At 44.6% G+C, this 21,864-nt stretch overlaps 1 protein-coding gene across 1 annotated transcript; it reads right to left on the bottom strand.

Moving 5' to 3' along the window:
- Positions 1 to 2,161: 2,161 nt before the first annotated feature.
- Positions 2,162 to 21,079, bottom strand: mst1rb (macrophage stimulating 1 receptor b; the record flags this gene model as incomplete). Its single annotated transcript, XM_080000108.1, has 20 exons — positions 2,162 to 2,381; positions 3,604 to 3,740; positions 9,665 to 9,830; positions 10,083 to 10,192; positions 10,568 to 10,749; positions 11,260 to 11,340; positions 11,442 to 11,654; positions 11,734 to 11,823; positions 12,069 to 12,222; positions 14,105 to 14,251; positions 14,357 to 14,575; positions 14,672 to 14,771; positions 14,901 to 15,080; positions 15,730 to 15,866; positions 15,991 to 16,126; positions 16,352 to 16,512; positions 16,927 to 17,097; positions 17,372 to 17,494; positions 17,593 to 17,769; positions 19,871 to 21,079. The coding sequence occupies 20 exons, from the start codon at positions 21,077 to 21,079 to the stop codon at positions 2,162 to 2,164; spliced, it is 4,113 nt and encodes a 1,370-aa protein (XP_079856234.1).
- Between the last annotated feature and the right edge of the window lie 785 nt (positions 21,080 to 21,864).

Below are 21,864 nucleotides of genomic sequence, written 5' to 3'. Positions count from 1 at the left end.
TGGAAATGATTAGCCTATTCATTTCAGAAAAAAACTCTGATGCCTCAGATGGCGAATCTTGCAGATCCCTTACTCCCTCCTCCAAGATGTCACACGGCACCAAAGTGCTGATTGTTCACGTTCACAGTCACACTCCGACCGGGCCGCCATGAGAGCGATGAGGTGTCGAGGGTCGAAGTTGAAGGGGTCGAAAAGACAACGACCACATCGCGCGAGAACCACCGCGCTGAAGCCTACCCTGGACGCTGTGTTTTTTTTCCCCTCCCCTGGATCTCAGGGTTCTGCCCTGCAGAATATTCCCCGACGCACATGCGCACGCACATTACATGAAACACGAGATACACCACGTTGGCATGGCCCGCACACACATACACAACACACGCGTACACACACACACACACACACACACACACACACACACACACACACACACACATCACATAAAGTACACCCACTTGCACACGCACGTACACACTCTGCTCGCTCTCTTTCTTTGTGTGTATCAAAGGCCTCATCATCTGGGGAGTGACTTTTGTTCTTGGCCGCATAAGAAAAAGCGAAAACTTTATGATGTTTATTTCCCTTCTTCCTTTTATTTGACTTGGCTTCTTGTTGTGGGGGGATGCAGGCTTGTTGTGTGGGACTCCTGTTTCCGGCACAAAGACTCGCTTTGGAGTGTTGCAAGTGCTTTTTTTTTTTTTTGTAAAGGGGACAGGCAGACTGTCTTTTGTTTGCTCTCCTTTCAATTCATCTCAGAGAAAAATCGTAACGATTTGACGCCGCTCTCTGAATTACACTTTATTACTGGAATGTTTCCATATTTCCATTTAATATTTTCTTTGACACCTCGAGGCTGGAATTCTAACCTTGAGTTCAGGTTTCTGCCCTGACTGTTGCAACACTACGGCAAGAAGAAGAAGGAGAAGAAGCGTCACGTGGAGGATGCTCCCCTGGGTGTCAGGGAGAGTTCTCTTCTCTCAGGCTGGAGCAGCATCAGTGCGGTGGAAACACGATGCTGACCTCTGCTGGAAGACCTCCACAGAGACAGGGGTCTGAGTCGCATCTCCAGTATAGTTTGACGAAAATGTCAAAATGTAACTATACAAAGCTATTCTGTTCTGTAATGTAAATGTGTTATTAATGTGAGAGTTCACAAGTCAATCAATTCTATAAACAAATAAATATGTCGATTTATTAGACTCACACTGTTTGAAGACATTTGTGCCAGATACAAGCAGATTGGGTTTTAAAAACATGGTGTTTGGCCTTTTTTTTTCTTTACAGGCAATATGATCCGAAATATTCAGAGTTAAACAGTTCAATTAAAAATACCATTCATAGTGGGGGGACGTTACACAGACAATTTAATATACAAATACTACTGTAACAGTACACGCTGTAACTTCAGCCTGCTTCACACTGAATGTGACAAACGACAAGAAGGAACCGGAAGTCCAATCATTCCTAAGGAGAGTCTGATTCCGCGCCTGATAGGCTGTGCGGGCTGGGGTCTGACAGTACGACCGAAAGTGACGTCGGTCGAGTTGTTTTATTGGAACTGGGCTTAAAACTAAGTAAATAAGTCACATATATTAAATAATGACGTCATTAGCGCTATCGTTGGATGTTACCATATTAAACGACTCGCTGTTGTACTGGAAAAAACAAGCTGTCCCATTTTCCTATATATATTTTGTGTTGCGAAACCTAGTGGCCGTTCGTGTGACGGGTATTAGGGGGAGGATCCGACCTTCGGATGCGGAGACAGATTAGGTGTAAAGCAAGCTTTAGTCACGAACCTCTGGAATGGAGTTCAATGCAATATTCTGCTCCAGGTTCCCTCGTTCGACCATGACGAGTACTGACCAGCTGTCCCTCACACACACACACACACACACACACACACACACACACACACACACACACACACACACACACACACACACACACACACACACACACACACACACACACACACACAGACACAGACACACAGGCTGTCCCTCTAATCTCCAGTGTGATTGGTACCACCATATCCGCTACACCAAGACGACGGTGTGACATTTCGGCGGAGCTCGATGTGCTCCTACTGCAACACCAGTAGCAGTTGTAAAGTGCCAAAATGGAGGAGGAGGAGGAGAAGGGGGAGGTGAAGACAGGATTAGGACGAAAGCGAGCCAGTGTCCTCGCAGTCCATGGAGTCGTACTCAGTGAGGGCGGGGTAGGGCCGCGGCTGGTCCAGGTTGACATAGGTGACCTTCAGGCTGATGTAGTGCTCACCCTCCAGATCCGACAAGATGCTGAGCACGGCCGACATCAGCGTGGCAAAGCTGGGCCTCAGCTCAGGGTCTGGGTCCCAGCACTGGAGCATGATGGCGTAGCTGCAACGGAAAGAGCAAGAGGATTTTGCTGCTATGAATAAAAACTTCTGGGACAATGACATTTTTGTGTTTTTGAGATGACAAAGCACATTTTGTTGGTATTTTTTCCAAAAAGTAAAACCTATTTATTCTAAAAGCAAAATTAAACGTATAAATGCCGATTTTATTGTTAATTTACTGAAAACAGTTCATCTACATATTTTAAAAGCTAAATTAAATGCAGATTTTGTCTGAATTTTTTTTAAGTGAAATCTATGTATTCACAAGGCTAAATTAAATGTATGAACGTATGTTATATGTAATTTTTTTAATCGATATATTCGATAAGCTAAGTTTTTTTATTAATTTGCTTTTTCTTATAAATACAAAATAACAACAACAATATAGATGTGTTATTATGTATCACATCGCTTAATTGGTGTAAGTTTCCATGTAGAAAGGTGAGCCAACATGTCCCATCTTCTTTAAAGTTTGTTCTTATAAATGGTTGATTTATTCTCTAATGTTTAAGACCGTGAGTAAGACCATGGGTTTTATGATTAATTTCAAGAGAAAAGTGTGTATGCTTTTGTGTGTGTGTGTGGGGGGGGCAGGATCTTCAGTTGAGGTATATTGAAGAACATTAACCTCAAAGTGCATCACTGCTTAACCCTCGTGGGACATAGATTGTCAGGGATTTGACATTGCAGGTTGGCCGTTCTTACACACTGCTGTCCCTGCATGCTGGGACGTTTTACGTACAGGCCAGAATGCTCCCTCTCCTGACTAAGTAAAAAAATATATACATACAATTCTGGGATAATTATAACAAAACTAGCAATGAGCTATGAATGTTATGACTACAAGAAAATGTGAACTACAGGACCAGGGAACAGTAAAGAAATTAAGTATTGAGCCAATGAACTTTACAGTTTTTTGTTTTTTTTCACACACAGTATATGTACAGATTTTATTTAATAATCATACATGTATGCAAACTTGCACAATTTCTTATTTTTAACAGTGTGCATTGTTGATACAGTGCATCACAGCATTATTTTTACTGTTGATTGTAATTTCTTTAGGTTAACTGTATATTCGTATTTTTCCTATTTTTTTTGTCCATTTTTAGGTTTATTGTATATTGCCAGATATTCCAATTTAAATGTTTTATTTTTTGGTTTATTGCAAGTTACCATTGTTTTTCTATTTTTATTATTATTTTATTATTCTTATTGCTTACAGCGGGTCGGGGCAGTACTGAGGCTGGGGGAGCCGCCGGCCCTTCAGCAGGTAGTGTGTGATGTCGTAGGGGTCCACCTCGGGGTAGGGGCTGGCTCCTCTGGTCAGCATTTCCCACATCAGCACTCCAAAGGACCACTGCAACCAACAGGACATCACTATTTAAATACCACACAAATTACATGATTAAAAAATGGAGTAGTTTGGTCTAGTAACTACATTTTTAAAATTAAATTATTTTTTTTTTTTAATCGTTAGGCTAGTTACTGTGAGAGAAAAATGCTTACGATCATTTATTTTGAATGAAACAAAGGCCTCTACCTCCAGAGGGGGAGTTTTTTAAAACATTGATTCTGTTTTCCCAGGAATCCCCCAACTTTATGTAAAGAGAAATGTTCTTTCTCTCTACAATGTCAATTCTAACATGGAAAAACCATCACATTTGTCCCTGTTTACCTTGTATGGAGATGAGGAATAACCACAGGGGAGCCTGGAGGTGCATTGTAAGGGATTGTAATCCGCGTCTGCCAGGTCATTTACAAGTTCCTGTGAATTGACTGTTTGAGGTTGGCATCCAGGGAGACAGTCTAGGGACACAGACTTGTAAATGACTTCTGACCCAAGCCACACCCTCTGTTTTTGTATAAAGCCCTCTTGATGAGAAATAAGATTAGACTGGTCAGAGCACTGCTTTGGAGCAATACTGAACCTTTCTCTTTATTCTGCAGAATAAATAATCTTGAATATTCTCAGTTCTTGTTTTCTTGTAGCGGGCAGACTAACCTCACCATTCATTGCAGAAGAATCACTTCCACATTACTTTAACTCTTTATATTCAACTTAAATTTATACAGACTAATAAAGGGAGTTCTCAACCATTTTTGGCCCATGAGCCCATTTTTAGGTCTCTGTGTGTGTGTGACAGAGTTTCGCTCCCACACGACACAAATTAAGTTTTGACCCCCATCATAGTTTCCTTATTTTTATCAGAATTGATCCATTTACACACTACAATCATAATGCACATACACAAAGTTAAAACACATAATAATGACATAGGTTTTGTTTCATGTAACATATGTATTTTGTTGATGGGATTTTAGTTTAACGTTGTAATCTTATATATATTTTAGTTACATGTTACCAGTGCTGTTGGACGCCCTCTTGCCTGCTGAGAAAGGACAAGGAGCTGTGGAGGAATCCATCCTGTTCTACCTCATGGGATTGAAGAAGCTATCTTCACATGACATTTTATTTACTGTCACTTATATAACCAATGAATTCTAATTTTCTGCTTTCTTCAAATAAGCTTGTGCTCGCACAACTAGGAGGGTCACACTCATCTTACATTTCACTGCATATATGTATGAAAGTATGTATATGTATGTGACAAAATCTTGAATCTTGAATCTTGAATCTTGAAATCTTGGAGTTATGCCTGTATCTTGTGATTCTCCAGTTCAAACCATATTCGCTTCTCTAAACAGTATTTTAATTGCTAAGGAAAGACCGGGTACATGAGTCTTTCTATCTATTTCAGACAGTGCTTTTCTGTTCTTTCCTTCCATGCTTGTGTAAGATAAGATTCTGCTCATTATTTCTGAACCACCCATCATGTACTGTAGGGTTAATCTAAGGGTTAATCAGTAAGACGACACCCATGTCTTTGGGCACGTCTTTATGTTTGCCTATATACTTCTGTTAATGCCACAAACGTTTTGTATTTTTCCGGTGTACCCTGCGGAGTGCACTTGGACAAAGTTCCCAGCTGTTATTAAATTTACTCAAAGCTTTAAGAAGTGGTACTTTGACTTATTTCTCTCCAAACTAATCCATGATTTCAGCCAGCGAAACTGTAGGCTCCGGAGAAGGCCTTGAGAAAATCTCCCACAATTTTGCAAGCCAGCCAGGAGGGTTGCGCGTCACGTCTGAGCCGAGGTGCTTCCGTTCGACACGGTATCCAGCAGTCGGCTTAATAGAACAAAGGGAACAGCTACCTATTTAACTAAAACACTGCCTTAGTGTTGGATATTTTGTGTCGAACAGTGGTACTTCTTCGAACAGTGGTACTTCCTCTTCTTCTACTTTATTCTGGGGAAGAGTGAACCCTCTATCATTTTAAAGGATGAAAATAGTTTTAAACCGAGAAAAATAGGGTGGAAATTACAGTAAAAAGACAAAAAAAAAAGAAATAAAACTAGCCGCCCAAAGGAGGAGCCCATCTGTGCCCTTTGCCTAAAAAGACAAAAAGAAAAAGGACGCCAAAACTAGCTGCCAAAAGGGGGAGCGCACCTGTGCCGAAGACGAAAAGAAAATTGCCAAAATAATTCAAAATGAGAGAAACCGCAGCTGTTCTGAGAAAGAAATAACTGGTTTCACTGCCGGTTTCACTGCCAGTTTCACTCAGTTCTGAAACTGCTTCTAAGTGTGTCGCTACAGAATGTTGGTGTGTGCTCTGGGAACATGGTGACATTTGGGTGTCTAAAATTACTAACCTTAAGAATTTTGAACGTAGAGACGAAAGGATTTACGCATGTCAAAAGGACCAAGTAAGGGTATGGAAAAAAGTGCCATCCAGAGCACTAAATCGGCAAAATAACATACGAGTTGTAATTTGTAACTGTAATTGAATGAATAACAAAAGTAAACAGAATTAAATAAAGAATTATTAAAATACAAATATATCAGTAAATCTTGATATAAATATTGATTACGGATGAATTAAGGACCAGAGAAACAACATGGTGAAGTGTGCTCCCTGTGACGAAGCATTGCAACAAAGAAAAAAAAAAAAGGAAAATAATATGTGTCTGTGTGTGTTTGTGTGGGCGCGTGACCAAGTGGTCGGGCCTGTGTGGGTGTGACTGTCTGGGCAGAGAGGTTGTGGGGTTGTTCAGAGTGTGTGTGTAAGTCCACATTGCATGCAGTGGAAACCTCCAATAATTTGAGGTGTTCTTTGTGCCTTTTTTTGTGTGCATTAAGGGGTCCGCACTGCTTTTATTATGTCGTGGTTCCACTGTTGTATTTAAAAAAAAGAATGCTTTTTGGCGAGTGATTTTGAGTTGGTTCAGCTTTCCAGTAAAGCTGGTGATTGTTTAGAGTATAATGAAACGTAATTTTTCCTTCTTCTTTTTTTCACAAGATGTAATCTCAGCTTGACACTAAATCAAGTAACTATTGATATACAGTATAAAACTTAGCAAATTGGTGAGCAAAGAGGAAAAATCATTCTGTTTGCAGGAGCAAGAGAAGTACTAAGAATATGTGTGCGTTCACTTACTTATTAGTTCACTTACTAAAAGTTGAAACTAAAATAAATGTGAAACACATTGGCCGTTTCAATGGAATTTAATTTGGGCATGCCAAATTTGAAGTTTTAATTTGGAAATACCAAGTAAATCAATTAATGTTTTAATTGTGTATTGATAGATGTTAACCAATTTGTCTATTTAGTGTTTTAATTCTGCAAGCCTTGAAGGTATTTGGACAGGAATCCACTGACAAGCAACATGAAACCTTTGACCAGCTTGCATGTGACTGTGACCTTGATCTACATTTGGGTGAGGCTATAACATTTCCAGCATTCAAAGATCCTTGACAATTAGTGATATTGCTGCTATTGTACTGAACGGTTTTGCAAATACAATTGTTTGATAGGCTACATTATAATTCTTGTCTGATGAAATGCATGCGAGCATATAAACATGATGAAAGATTAGCATCTACCAAATGGAGAGACCTTGACTACATTTAAAAAAAAAATGTTTTGAAGTAGCAGTGGAACCAAATTGTAAACAGTGAAATATTAGAGAGTACCCTATAGAACCAGAAACATCTAAATTTGTTTCTTATTAAAATTAGATTTTTCTAAATAGACCAAGTTGTTGAAGCAATGTTTAGAAGTTGAGTTACAGATTACCACATCACTCGGGAAACACTGTTGTCAGAGAACCCAGCAGAAGTTAATGAAAAATGTCATCGGTAGTATATGGATCTCATGGATCCGCACTCACAGACAAGATGAATAAAATGTGTACTCGGGGCAGGGTCACTATGTCACGTACACTTCGGGAGCTTAAGGAGTTATCGCGCGTCCGCTCAATTCGGACCAGCGTTTACCATCCTCAGACCAAGGGCCTGGTGGAGCGCTTTAATAAAACACTGAAAAACATGATTCAAAAGTTTGTTCACGACGATAGCCATAATTGGGACAAGTGGTTGGACCCCCTGTTGTTTGTGGCGCAGGAGGTTCCCCAGGCCTCCATGGGATTTTCTCCCTTTCAACTCATCTTTGGCATGAGACCCTTTGGCTAGACCTAATTAAAGAAAACTGGGAGGAGGGAAATACAGTATGTTATGGACCTGAGAGCAAAGTTACACGCGCTGATTCAGCCGTTATCACGTGAGAATTTGCTCTGGCTCTTATACGACGGGGGGGCTCGGCTCAGACAATTTGCACCGGAAGACAAGGTGTTAGTGTTGCTCCCTACGTCCAGCTCTAAATTGCTCGTGAAGTGACAAGGGCCTTTTGTGGTCACACGGTGGCTTGGCGAGGTCAATTATGAGGTCGAACGGTCTGACAGGCAGGGGCAACACAGATTTATCACCTAAACCTCTCAAAAGAATGGAGGGAGGGGGCGCCCGTAGCTCTGGTCACGCCGGACAATTGAGGGGGATTAGTTGGGGCCGGAGGTTCAAAATGCGGCCGTTCATACCGCGGCCCTGTTAAGTGACCATCACTCTCTGTCCCAGAGGGTGAACTAGCTGCACTTCAGCGTTGCTTCTCTGATGTTTTCTCCTCCCTGCCAGGCCTCACGTCCCTCATACACCACCATGTGGAGACGACCCTGGGGTCGAAGATGCGCTCCCGGCCCTATCGCCTGCCCAAACAAAAACGCAAGATTGTGCAGGTGGAATTAGAGGCCATGCTGGACATGGGCGTAATTGAGGAATTCACGAGTGACTGGTCTAGTCCCATCGTGCTGGTGGGTAAGCCCGATGGGTCAGTCCCGTTCTGCGTGGACTACCGAAGGGTGATCGCGGTGTCCAAGTTCGGCGCCTACCCAATGCCCCGGGTCGATGAACTTCTCGACCGGTTAGGTACAGCTCGTTTTTTCACAACAGTGGATTTAACCAAGGGCTACTGGCAGATTACCTTGTCTGAGGAGTCCAAGGAAAATTTGGCGTTCTCCACGCCGTTTTGCTAATACCACTTTCACACACTTCCGTTTGGATTGTTAGGTGCCCCAGCCACCTTTCAGAGACTCATGGACTGCGGCCTGCATCCACATGTAGCATACGCTGCGGCCTACCTAGATGACGTTATCATTCACAGCGACACCTGGGAGTGGCATATGTAGCATGTGAGTGCTGTGCTTGAGTCCCTGAGGGGGGCTGGACTCACTGCCAACCCAAAGAAGTGTGCCGTGGGATGGCGGGAGGTACGGTATCTGGGGTTGAGTGAAGGCCTAGTCCGACCCCAGCTTGATAAAACCACTGCGGTCGCAAACACACCAAGAGACCCAAGACCAAGAAGGAGGTTCTTGGGGCAGTGCTTGGGGCTGGCCGGCTACAATTGGAGGTTTGTCCCCGATTTTTCAGAGCTAACCAGCCCCTTGTCCGACTTAACTCCAAAGGGTGCTCCAGTTCCAGTCCAGTGGTCAGATAAGTGCCAGCAGGCGTTTGCGAGGCTAAAGTCAGCTCTCTGTGGAAAGCCAGTGCTGTTTAAATCTAACTTCTCTCTCCCTTTCTGTCTGGAGACCGATACGTCGAACTGTCTGTGCGGCACTGATTGGTCTGACTTGAGGCAGGGAGATTTCCTCATGTTTGTCTGTCTTTCAGAGGGGATCGGCGCACGGGCTCGTCAGCCGATGAGGAGACAGGGAGAGAAAAGCCATTCCTCCTGTGCCCGAATCCATCCTCAACATTATCATCATTATTATAATAAATTATTATTTATACGTGTGGCCAGCGAGCCGTTCTGTCCAACGATTAATAAAAACTCTCGCCATGTTGGCGCACCACGGCAAAAAAGAGATGGATCTTAATGTGTCTTTCCTCACCACGTCTGACTTGGAGGTGAACTTCTGCGTCTGCAGGCTCTCAATGGCCATCCACTTGACTGGCAGCTTGGCCTTCCTGTGGTCCTGGACGCTGTAGTACTCCTTGTCGAACACATCCCGGGCCATGCCGAAGTCTGCCACCTTCACCGTGTACGACTCGTCAAGCCTAAAAGAAACACCCTTAGATGAATATCTCTTCAGGACAAACACGGGAATTATTGGAAGACATAAAGTGAACTGAGAGAGGGAGTACAAAACATCCTCAGATAAACTTGTTTAAGGGAGAACCTGAACTTGTGTTTGAAATTCTAAGTGGTTTCAAAGTTTTACAACTTGAATCTACTTCTCTGTCTCTCTCTCTCTCACTCACTCTCTCTCTCTCTCTTTCTCTCTCTCTCTTTCTATTGCAATGACTCACATGCAATTGCGTGCAGCGAGGTCCCTGTGCACAAACTTCTTCTGAGCCAAATACTCCATACCCTTGGCCACCTGCAGGCCAAAGCCGATCAGATCCTTCACGGTAGGATTCTAAAAAAGAAAGATACAATGGGGATAAATAAATGAAGAATTGTGAAAACTCACACACACACTCACACACACACACACACACACACACACACACACACACACACACACACACACACACACACACAACCTAAACACACACGCTCACACACGCGCGCGCGCACACACACACACACACACACACACACACAAACACATATTGATGTGAATTTCCATGAGTCAGACATCAGGTTTTTGTTTTTTTGCTTTGTGATCCTTGGGCTATGGGCTCTTTCTCACTGACAGAGAGTTGGCGTGAGTTTTTGAAGATGTTCGTTTAAGCAGATGGTTCGGCACAAGATCGTCACCATTGTCGACAAAATAATGACCGAGCCTCACCCTCTTCTCGCAGCGTATGAAGTGGCGCAGGTCGCCGTGCTTCATGTAGGGCAGCACCACCAGGGGGAGCCCTTCCTGGGGCAGCAGGATGCCCAGCAGCGACAGCACGTTGCTGTGGTGGAAACCCTTCATGATGATGCCTTCCTTCAGGAACTGCTCCACCTCCTCCACGTCTGTGATTCCTGGGATCGTAATGGACACACACACACACACAGACTCACACACATTTTACAATATCACACACATTTTTTCGTAAGAGGACAAACTCCTAGTTTGCTTGCCAGGTGTGCTGTGAAATGTTTTCAAATTCCACATAAATGAAAAAAAAAAGAAGAAATTGGCTCTTGTGTTCAAAACTGCTAGGCTGTACTAATTCAGTTTCAGCCCAGCCAGCAATGTTTTAATCAGAAGAAGCTCAAATTTCACACGAAAAGAGAACTATTACTGCAGTAGTCCATAATAAACACTTGTTATACATGTTTGTGAAGTTTTGTGGTGTTTTTTAGTGGTAAATGGGATAGTGTTTCATTATGAAAAGTTTGCCATGGTAGAAATAAGTTTGAGAAACACTGCCGTACGATACAGCACATAGGGTTTGACTTGCATGGCGAATATTTTACACTATTTAATCAGTTGGTCGGAAGTGTTGTCCACAGGCCTTTTAAAGCGTGTGCCAGGAAGGAGACACTTACTGTTCAACGACTTAACAGCGCAGTGAATTTCTCTGTTGTTGTGGTCTGTAAAGTAGCCGTGGTAGACGGTTCCAAAGTGACCTGGACAAATACAGGCGTGACCACAAAAGGCTCCATTAAAACTCTAAAATGTGTCACATTCATACGTTACGTGACATCTAAAGCTTGATGACGCTCCTCACCCTTCCCTATGATTCGGTGGTGCTGGACGACGAGCATCTGAGCCGGGATGAGGACATCCTTCACCTCCTCCAGCAGCTCTGGTCTGAAACTGGAGATGGAAATCTTCTCGGCGGGCATGAGCGGCGCGAGCACGGGGTCCACGCTGGCGGCGGCATAAGCCAGGCTGGGAAACACCACGTGCCCCGCCAACGCACCGGGATTCTGGGAGACGACTACCGAGAGATTTCGACTTAAGAGGCCTAATTCTGTGTTGTTGATGTACAGTAAACAATGCACGTTCGAGCTTTTCACCTCTCCTGTAGTCCCCGACAGGCGACAGCTCCCCGGTGGTGGCGTCGGAGCGGATGTGGTTGTGACCCAGGTGAGTCTCCACCATGGAGGCTGAAATAACATTTCAGGACAACACTTTTTCAATTATTAACCCCCACCCCCCCGTAAAAAAATGAAAAAGAAATACAAACGACATGTACATCCTCAACAAAGCCGGGGATGTTCTAGTTGAACAGGTTGTCTAATCTCAATCCTGTGCCGCCAGGCATGGCAGGCTGCACTGGTTGGTCCCGGTCAAAGTCCACAAACATAAGTTAATTAAAAAAAAAAAAAGATAGAAAGAAAGGGCAGTGCACCTTTTTTCTTTTTCCGTAAGTGCTTCATGACAGCATAGGCAAGAGCGGCCCCGGCCACCAGCGCGGCCAGGATGCCCAGGACGATGCCCACCATGTAGTGATTGCTGACCCTCACCACTGTGCCCACATTGTGGACCTGCCCGTTGATGGAGATCTGGAGGCAAAATAGACATCACTAGAGTTAGAACAATGGGTTTTACATTTTATGTCAAATTCATGCAGTTTTAGAGTGCTCAAAACGCTCTCCATGTGCCTGACCCATTCCTCCAAATAAAACAACTAAAAGCCTTTTTAATTGTTTTATTTGGAGCGGTGGGACGGGCCAGGGAGGAAAGGGGTATGAGTAGGGATGGGAATCATTACGTTTTTAACGGTACTACATACCTCCATAACTCCCTAACTCCGGCGATGGAGCGGAAGAGAGCGAGAGAGGAGAGATGTCTCTCCTGATAATAGCGAAAATGCTTCTGAGACGCATATCTTAATGTGATTGCAAGTTATATAGACTAGATCAATAGAAAAATGTTTTTTCAAAATTTCTCCAATACCGTTAACAGAACCGATTACATGGGAGCTTGTCGATACTACGGTCTTATATTAATAATTAAGCCTCGGGACCCATTTAATATCAGGTCTTGGTACGCAACCCCCGTTCCTCCGTGTCCGTGCCTCCCCCCCGACAAATATTCGATGATTCACAAAATGTTATATTGGGTGCAGTCCTGCCTAAATATCGTGCTACACGACATTGTCATTTTTATTGACAGGGGGGCAGTGACGGAGAAAGTGTTCCCATTACGCACAGTTGCGCCCAGCATTTTTTTGGTTTCGTTCAATTACAATAAATACATGTACAATAAAAACACTCTGTATTTGTTTTCATTGGAGAGAGGGTGTACCATTCTAGTAACATGCCTGCGGAAAGGATCTCCCATTCACCAGTTAGTCAGTGTGCATTGGCATAACAGGATAAAACAGATAGAAGCTTACAAAATTCACAGAGATAACATTTCATTATAAATAAGGGGAATCATAAATATATTTTTATATGTGTGGATCGAATACGGCTCTCCGTGCGTCCCGATCGCCCTACCCCGTTCCTCCAAATAAAACAACTAAAAACAGAATGGGGACGGGGCACAACTTTTCTGCACATAACGCATGGAGGGAGGGTGATCGGGGAGAGAGTAACAGAGAAAGTGTGCCCATTACGCACGGTTTGGTCCCATAACGTTCCATATACACGTGTGTCCATAAGCAGATGTAAAATAAAATAACATACATCTAAAATAAAAACACACTGTTTTGGGACGCCAATCGCAGGCACCCTATCGCTGGTGCATGCATCACTAGTGCACGCATCGTTGGTGCCGCCGGAGTGTCAACTTCATCACCATCCAGGGCACGCACGCCACCACGTCCAAATCCTACAACTGCTTCCTTGCTGTTGCGCAACTGCGCGCATACGTCCACATACTGTACATAATCGCTTTATTTAACCTGTGAAAATATTGCATATGGTGACAAATATCGTGTTATTTGATATTAACGAATATCGGCCCAAGCCTACATTGAATAGCCAAGTCTGATTCGACTGACAACATTTTGAGTCGGGTAAAGCCCTATCTTAGTCACTTGTGGCGGACAAAGGGCCGTGGTCAAGCACGGGCGACAGCACAGTTCCTTACCTGTGGGCAGAGACGCCCACAGGTAAGGGTTTAGGGAGGGAGACGGACTCTTTCTGGCCATGGTGTGTCAACATGGCGAGAGTTTTATTGTCCATTTCAATATACGGCACACTGGCCACAATTATCCATTGAGGATTATTATTATAATAATGCGGATAATAATGATCCTCTCGGATATATTTATATAAATATTAATAATAAATAAATGTATACAGTCAAGGCCCAGCGCTGATGGTGGTGACCTCAAAGATGGACCTTCAACTAGACAATCGCAATTTTGTATTCAGTGTTTAAAACAGTTTCTAGCTTTCTGTTCAGTTCGTCATTATTGGAACTTGCAGGTCTGACCTTGACCGGAAGCCCTTCGCTGGGGATGGTGATGTTTTTCGGGATCCTGCAGGTGATCTCATTGTCCAGGACTTTGGCGTCACAGTTGACACCGGCCACCGTCATGATGATGGTCATGCAGGACGTCACCAGATTCAGCTTTTGATGCTTTGTCCAGACAGAGGGAGAAAATAGATACAGGGTTATTGGAAGTCATTTATTTCAAAACCCGGAGAGACCCCCGGAGAGACCCCCGGACAGCACGGCCCTTACATGAAGCGACACCTCGTCGAACCCGGGGTACAGAGTGAGCACGTGTCCCTCGGTTTCGAAGGGGATGGGCTCGCCATACGGGTGGTAGGTGAACTCTCCATTCCAGAGCCCGACGGCTCCGTCCATGTCGAAGGAGAGCTGCCCTTCTTCAGTCTCGTCCCGGGGAAACACGGGGGTCAGGCATTCCATCTTAGTGGGCAAAGACTTGCCCTTGCATTCCTGGGACACAGCAAAATATAGGTCAATGCTGAAAATGGTCATACATGATGATACAGAAACAATGTATTGAATCTACAGCGTGAGTGGGCATTCTACCCTCGCCACGGGTCTCAGGTGACTCTCGTTGGGTTTGAAACGAATCACGGCGCGGTAAACAGAATCCAGGTTCTTTCCTTCGATTATGATCTTGGACCCCCTGTAGTTTACATAATAACAGAAAATAAATACAATATTGGAGGTGGTTGCAGACCCGGCAAAAAAGTGCATTTAAATGCCACATTAAATACAATGTGACATTTGTCCGTTGCACCCGTCACTGGCTTACCTGTCGAAGCTGCAAGTGGGCTGGACAGCCGTGATCTCGGGGTTCTCCTTGTAGTAGAACACCTTGGTGGTGAGCACAGGGGACTTATCGATGAAGACGCTGAGGGGGACGTCTCTCACCTCGGAGATGGGCTGGGACAGGCAGATGATGGAGGAAATGTTGCCCTTCGGGGCTGTGACCCTGCAGAGACAAGGGCTCTTCAGTCAGTGAGAGGACGCTTCTTGCCAGCCAAGACATTGTCGCTCATTACAATTATGACTTCCCACGCATGCTGCAGTGAAAAATTATGTTTACTTGAGCAGTCATGTTTTCTCAAGCTTTGATGATTTGAAAAGGCATGGCATCTCTCCGTTCTCACCATGTAAAACAGATATTTAAAATACTATAACTACTGGAAATCAATAGGGCTGCCCACGCTTTTCCAATTAATTTATTTTACTTAGCTATCATATTGTTTACGGACTCCCTTATTGGTTACTAATGTATAAAGTAAGTGGCGTCAAGACTACTTAAAATGGTGCAATAAGCATTTGTTAAGAGTTACACTTTGCTTAACTGTTTCAGATTCTTCTAAAGTGGACATAGCATACAGGAGATTAATCTAATAACATCTAATAACAAAAAAGCCTTCTGCACAGCTTTTTGAGAAGTATCCAACCGTTTAACATCAATCGTAGCAAATCATTAGGTGCGTTGGCTGGTCGATTTAGATGAATTAGTCAATTTGGAACGGGTTTCAAAATGGAAACAGTTTTTCCCTCGAGATCATAGAGCTCATCACAGAGCGTACGGGTTGAAAACAATCGCGGGAAGAGTTCATGGACCGCACCACTTTATGGGACAGGCCTGGTCGTTGAGCGTGACCCTCCTGGTCTTGCCGGCGTCCAGGTGAGGCCCCGTCACAGTGATGAGAGTTCCTCCCACACGGGGCCCGTAGTTGGGCTGGATCTCTGTAATGTTGGGAATCTGCAGAAAGCAATGTATTGCTAATGTCTTTTTTGCCAACTCCATTTCCACAATATGTATTAGTCATGATCATCTACTTATTTGTTAATGTTAAAATGAGTGAATTGAGCATCTTTAAGATTACCACAAACATGAACCCTGCCGTCTCTGCCTTTCCGTCAATAGAGTAGCGTCCCTCCACCTTGCCCTCAAGCACTTCCACCGTAATGCTGACTGACTTAGACAGCTCAAAGGCCCCAGAGCGAATCTTGCACACCAAGCTGAAGAGCAGCACAACAAAAGACTATTCAGCATTTAGTCAGTGGCAGACCAATAACCACGCAGCACAAGCCACAACGGGTTTTTCAAGTTAAAACAAATCACAAGGCTGCCTCCTTCTCTTTGCATTACTTCTGGCTTCAAAATTAAATGGGGTCGTCCCTCCGAGAATCGAGCCTACGCAGCCTGAACCCGGAGCAAAGAGAGAGCCGTGTGTCGGTGCTCACTGAGTGTTGTTGCTCCTGACGGGCAGCACGGCGCAGGCCGTCAGCCCCAGTCTGACTTGATGGGTTCTGGAGGTGATATAAGGCCTCGCCGGGGACTGAAACTCCCAACCGCACACTGTGAGCTCTGTTTGGCCATCGGGGGGCGCTGTCCTTGGGAAGAACTGTGTCAAACAAAATAAAGGTGTTTTTCCTGAAGTTATTCAGTCCAGCCAATTTCACTTCCCCCTCAAACTAAAGTTTTTGAGGTGCAGGGTTAATCTCCAACAACTCAAAAAGGAAGCTGGACAGCTGACTCACTCAATAGACTCTGCATCAAAAGGCTGTAGATCCTTAGAGGCAGAACTAGTGTGAAAAAAATATATTTTATTTTATCCAAGTGGGTAAGCCAGCTTGGACAATTATACATTACTTTCTGCCAAGCTCATTTCTAAAGAGAGCTGGAAATGTTGAATTTAAGATATGGAAAATCAGTTATTTATTAATTTTTCATCGATAAAATAAAATAAAACGTTATATTGAATGCTTTCCAGGAACCTAATGAACGGTTGTACCAGAGCAGGTTAGACAGGACTCACCCCTGTGATTCCCGGAGGGCAGGACTCGTTCCTCCATCGTGCGCTGCACTCGCTCTCCCAGCTGCATTCACCGGAGCACCAGCCGCAGCCCATGAATTTTGGCGCCATCAGACACGTGGCGCAGGTGAGAAAGTGTTGGCACCCGGGCCCTCTCTGGGGCACCTGAATCATCTGGAAGTACGACGATGAGACACCCTGAATGGAATCCCTGATAGGGTCACACTCTCTTCCACTCTACTCACACTCCATTCACCCCTACATGACAACTTAGCGTCTCCATTTAGCCTTACCTGCATGTCTATGGAGACATACCAGAATTAAACCCATGCCTTTTCTCATGGACGGACAAATTCCAACATCTGTGCAAACTAATATGTAGCTCTGACAGGGAAAAATAAGGTTAAAGATGTTGTTTTTCTTCAACATGGCAACATCAAACCCATACCTTGTCTCCAACAACAAAGAGCAGATACTCTGGCGAGTACACGGCAGCGATGGAGGACACCCTCTGGTTCTCCACCAAAGAGTAATTGGCGTAGATGATCGGGCTGGATCTGGTCAAGACAAGCTGCCAAAGCCACCCACAATATGTACATTAATACCAGAGCCATCAACGAAAAACTAAAGTCATTGAGCCAAAGGTGTTTTTGCCTCCACCCTGGATACCTGCAGCAGCCGTCCGGTGGAGGTGCCGATATGAGCCACGGTCTTGTTTTCGATGATGGTGACCAGCAGGGAGGTGAGGAGAACGTCCCTCATCTGCCGGTTGAACAGGTCCACTCGGTAGTAGGGCTTGGATACCATGGTGGGCTGGTCCCTGCACGTAGCGTTGTTCTCCATGCTCTGGATAAGAAAGGGATTTTAGACAGTTATTACAGAGGTCCAAGACATATTTTCGCAAATGAACATGCATTCAGGTATCTCTCAGTTGAGGTTGCTGTATGGTCAAAAATATAATTTTGATTTGTAGCTGTTTGGGTTAATGTCAAGTTAAAGCAACAGTATGTCGCTTATTTTTCTTTTACCTTAAATGAACAGCTTCCAAATCATTTGGATTTGAACTTGCCAGTCAAAATGTCCGGTAATAATGCTCATACAAAACGTGGCCGCTCCACCTCCCTGATGGAAAGCATTCATTCCCCGCGCTGAGCACACTCGGCTACGTGGATGAGCGCTCGGGACTCACGGCCGGGTGGGGGGCGCCTGGTCAGCTGTGGTGGGGCGGGCCTAGCTCTTGTGCCTCAGCTCTGTACGGCTGCGGGACTCAAGGGTGGCTTCGGGGCCTTTTCCGCTGTTTGGAGGCGCCACGAAATAATACCGGCCTGATACACCAGAACCAATTGGGATAAGTCCTGTACACTCACCGGTGGACACTTCTCACACACACACACGCACACACGCACACACACACACACACACACACACACACACACACACACACACACACACACACACACACACACACACACACACACACACACACACACACACACACACACACACACACACACACACACACCACCAGCACCTGCTTTGATCACACCCCAACACCGTCCTGGTCACATTCCTCTCCTTTTCTTTCTCATTTACTGCCATAACTATGACATGAAGAGGTTAGTTGTTTTTGACCCAAACAGGATAAATAGTTCTCCAAAGAGGGGGGTTGGTGGCGGTTCTGTGTAACCAAAAGCTGTGCTCTTGTCATCCAACAGGTTGTCCACAGGACAGAGTTATTGCAGCAGTTATCTTGACAATTTTAGAATGAATAAAGAGTTGCATTGCAGGTTGAGAAGTTGAACTCCACTTGCAGACTAACTCTGTCCTCGATGCAATGGCACAAATACTCAGTGTTGTATGCCCAGCATGCTGACAGCAAAGGATAAAAAAAAAAAAAAAAAAGATATTTATTTCTTTTTAACTCCAGAAATAAACTACTGAGGTCATAGAGAGGATAAGAAGAATAGAGAGAAAAGAAGAATTCAAAGTTCAGCTATGCTTAAACCGCAACATGCCAGATTCCCATTCAAGGATGGACATTGGATCACATTCATATCATATCACATCACATTCATCCACCATCCAACTATCCTACTACAGTTCCTGATGGTAGCACCTGTCTTAACCACCCAAAATGAGTCTTGTTGATTTTCTAAAGTAAACAAAGCTGTTATTATTATTATAATTATGATTATGGTTATTATTATGATGATGATTATTATCATTATTATTATCATCGTCAATATTTTCTATATTCAATATTGTCACATTAGGTATGAAACTATCAGTCTATTCTTACTCATTGGTGGCTTGATTAAAACTTGGCCGTTCTTTTTAAGTTTATTGACTACAGGTTAAAAAATTTCAGCACTGTGAACGATGGGCATACATATTTTATTCTTTTTTTTTGTTCTTATCACATCTCTATAAAACAAGCCAATTTAAGTCAATATTTGCTCAATCGAATTTATGTGCTTCACTTGACTTTGCAGACCGATGAATGTGCAAACGGCCAATATCAACATCCTACTTTAAGCGATTGCTCCACACCCTCACGGTAGCCTGTTTCCCAGGATGAGTCAGCGTATTTGCATTATGAGGTGACTAATGGTAAAGTTTATAAATTAAATCTATTAAGAGCAATGACTTTCAACATCATACCAAGGATATTTCGTAAGGTTTATTTACAAATTATGTTATCTTGTTATTTTGACCCAGTTGACGTCAGTTGTGAATAATCTTTTCCAGATATGTCATTTAATTAAATACAGACTTCCTCATACCTGCTCTCCCTAAATTACATTTGTCCTGGCCTTTGTCATTACAAAGTGTCTCACTTTCAATATCACAAAACACTATGACGTCATTTGGAAAACCCATGCAAGCGTTGGCCTATTTTAATCACCTGAAACTACTGTGAACAGATTAACCCCGTATCCCCTCTTACCTCATGTGGACAGCTCTCGCTGGGCTGGAAGTGGCTCAGCCCCCTGGAGAGCTGCTCCGGCCCAGACGTACAGCAGTCATCCACCCCGTCATCGATGGCCGTGTTCACAGTGTCCATGGGGAACGCGCACAGGGCCGAGTCTTGCTCCGTCAACCCGTTGTCGTCGGTAACAGCAAACACCCCGTAGAGGATATCGTCCTTCTCCTCTGCTCCGAGCTCCTCTGCCAGCTCCCTACCCGCCTTGCCAAAGTGGGCGGCCTGCACCACATTGTACACCACATCCTTGTAGGGCTCGCTCGCTGCATTCCTCCTCCGGCGACGTTTGGGCTCGAACCTACACTCCAATATCACCTCTCGGTACCTTTTCATCTCCCATTCATTCCTTGGGAGCCGGCCCAGGCGGGTCTGGAACGGGGACCATTCCTGGTCAGGGCTCTCCCTCTGGACGGACAGGAAGTATACAAACTCCTGGGTGAAAAAGCTGTAGACATACTCAATGCTGTAGGTCCTCCGCAGGGCCGGGAGGACGGTCAGGCTGCGCACGTCGCTGTAGAAGCCGTCCTCCGTCGCCAACGGCCGGCGAACCGATATGGACTTCCTGCCGTAGCGCTGCGTCACGCTGTCGTTGACAGTGGCCGCGACGAAGAAGTAGACGGTCTGGCCTTCCTCCACCATGGTGACTTTGGTGCCCAGGGGACTGGCAAGGCAGTCTGGGCAGTAGGCGGCAGAGTTTGATTCTTTTCTGAACAAGCATTTGGATGGAGAAGGTGGTTCGCCGTTGACGTTAATTTGGTGAAAATGGCACACCCCGTACTGAGAACTTCCACAGGAGTACAAATACATGAACAGCGTATCCAACAACAACACCTCATTGTCTGTGTTCTCTAAGAAGTTTGGATCCCCGTCAATGTTACACAAGTCGCATATCTTGCATTCGGGGCTCCCCACGGGTCCGGTGTGCAGCTCCCACACCTTCTCTAAGCTTCTGTTGACGGCTTCGATCACATTCTGAGAGGCCACGTACACCTCCTGGTATAGGGAGTTGTTGACAATGTTCTGGATGGGGCCGCGGGCCTGGAAGAAGGGCATGGTGTAAACCACTGAGAAGTTGACGGGGCTGGGGGCCATGGAGGGATAGTTGCCTGCGGCAACGGCCAGTAGAGTCTGGAGCCAGACACATGTCCCCCACCAAGAGGTCCAGTGGACCATCTCCACTTCCAGGCGCAGGGGGGCAGCAGGAAAAACTATGGTAGGTTACCTCCAGCTTTGGTAATGGGACAATAGCATCATTAAGATCAGCCACTAGCACCTGCAGAGAGGGAAATAAAAGTACGTAGATATCATTAAGTAGCAGAGTGGCTTTTTCCCTTGTTAAATATGATTCATCAGCTTCCAGATCTTTCCAATGTCGCCTTGAGCCTATGAAAGAAATATCGAGATAATTATTAAGATGGCGAGCTGACCAAAGATAGTGCGGGTAAAATCAATCTCATTCTGCTTAATCATGTTTGTCAGCGACAACGTTATTGAGTCTCATGGCATAATTGTCAGCAGTCACATCAGAGCACAGGTGGACACGAAGACCAAGAAGCATTGCGGTCGTAAAGTGGTGAACGTAAAAGCTTCTGTTGACTCACCAAGAAACATTTAGTGTGAATGTTTACATAATCATAGGGAAGGGAAGGCTGCTGTGGTGTTTGGCAGCGCAGTTTATTGTGAGTGGAACCTTGAGTGCATTGGTTGCCAACGTGGGGCCCGGGGACCACCTCGGGTCCTTCAAGAGCTTCCAGCGGGTCCCCAGGAAAACTATTAATAGTTCAACATCAAAGCTTCTTAATTTATGAGACAATAGTCTCATTGGAGAATGTACAACAATGACTGTTTTTATCCTAGCTTTTCCGTTATCTCTGTGACCATATTATAGACAGGTTGGACGATTGGACTCAATCATATCCAAAAACTAAATCTTTGGGGTCGCAAAGACAAAATCTTAT

Source organism: Zeus faber (genome assembly GCF_960531495.2).
Source record: "Zeus faber genome assembly, chromosome: 5".
Lineage (NCBI taxonomy): Eukaryota > Metazoa > Chordata > Actinopteri > Zeiformes > Zeidae > Zeus > Zeus faber.
Note: the sequence above shows the minus strand (reverse complement) of the source record. Positions and strands in the feature narration are given on the sequence as shown.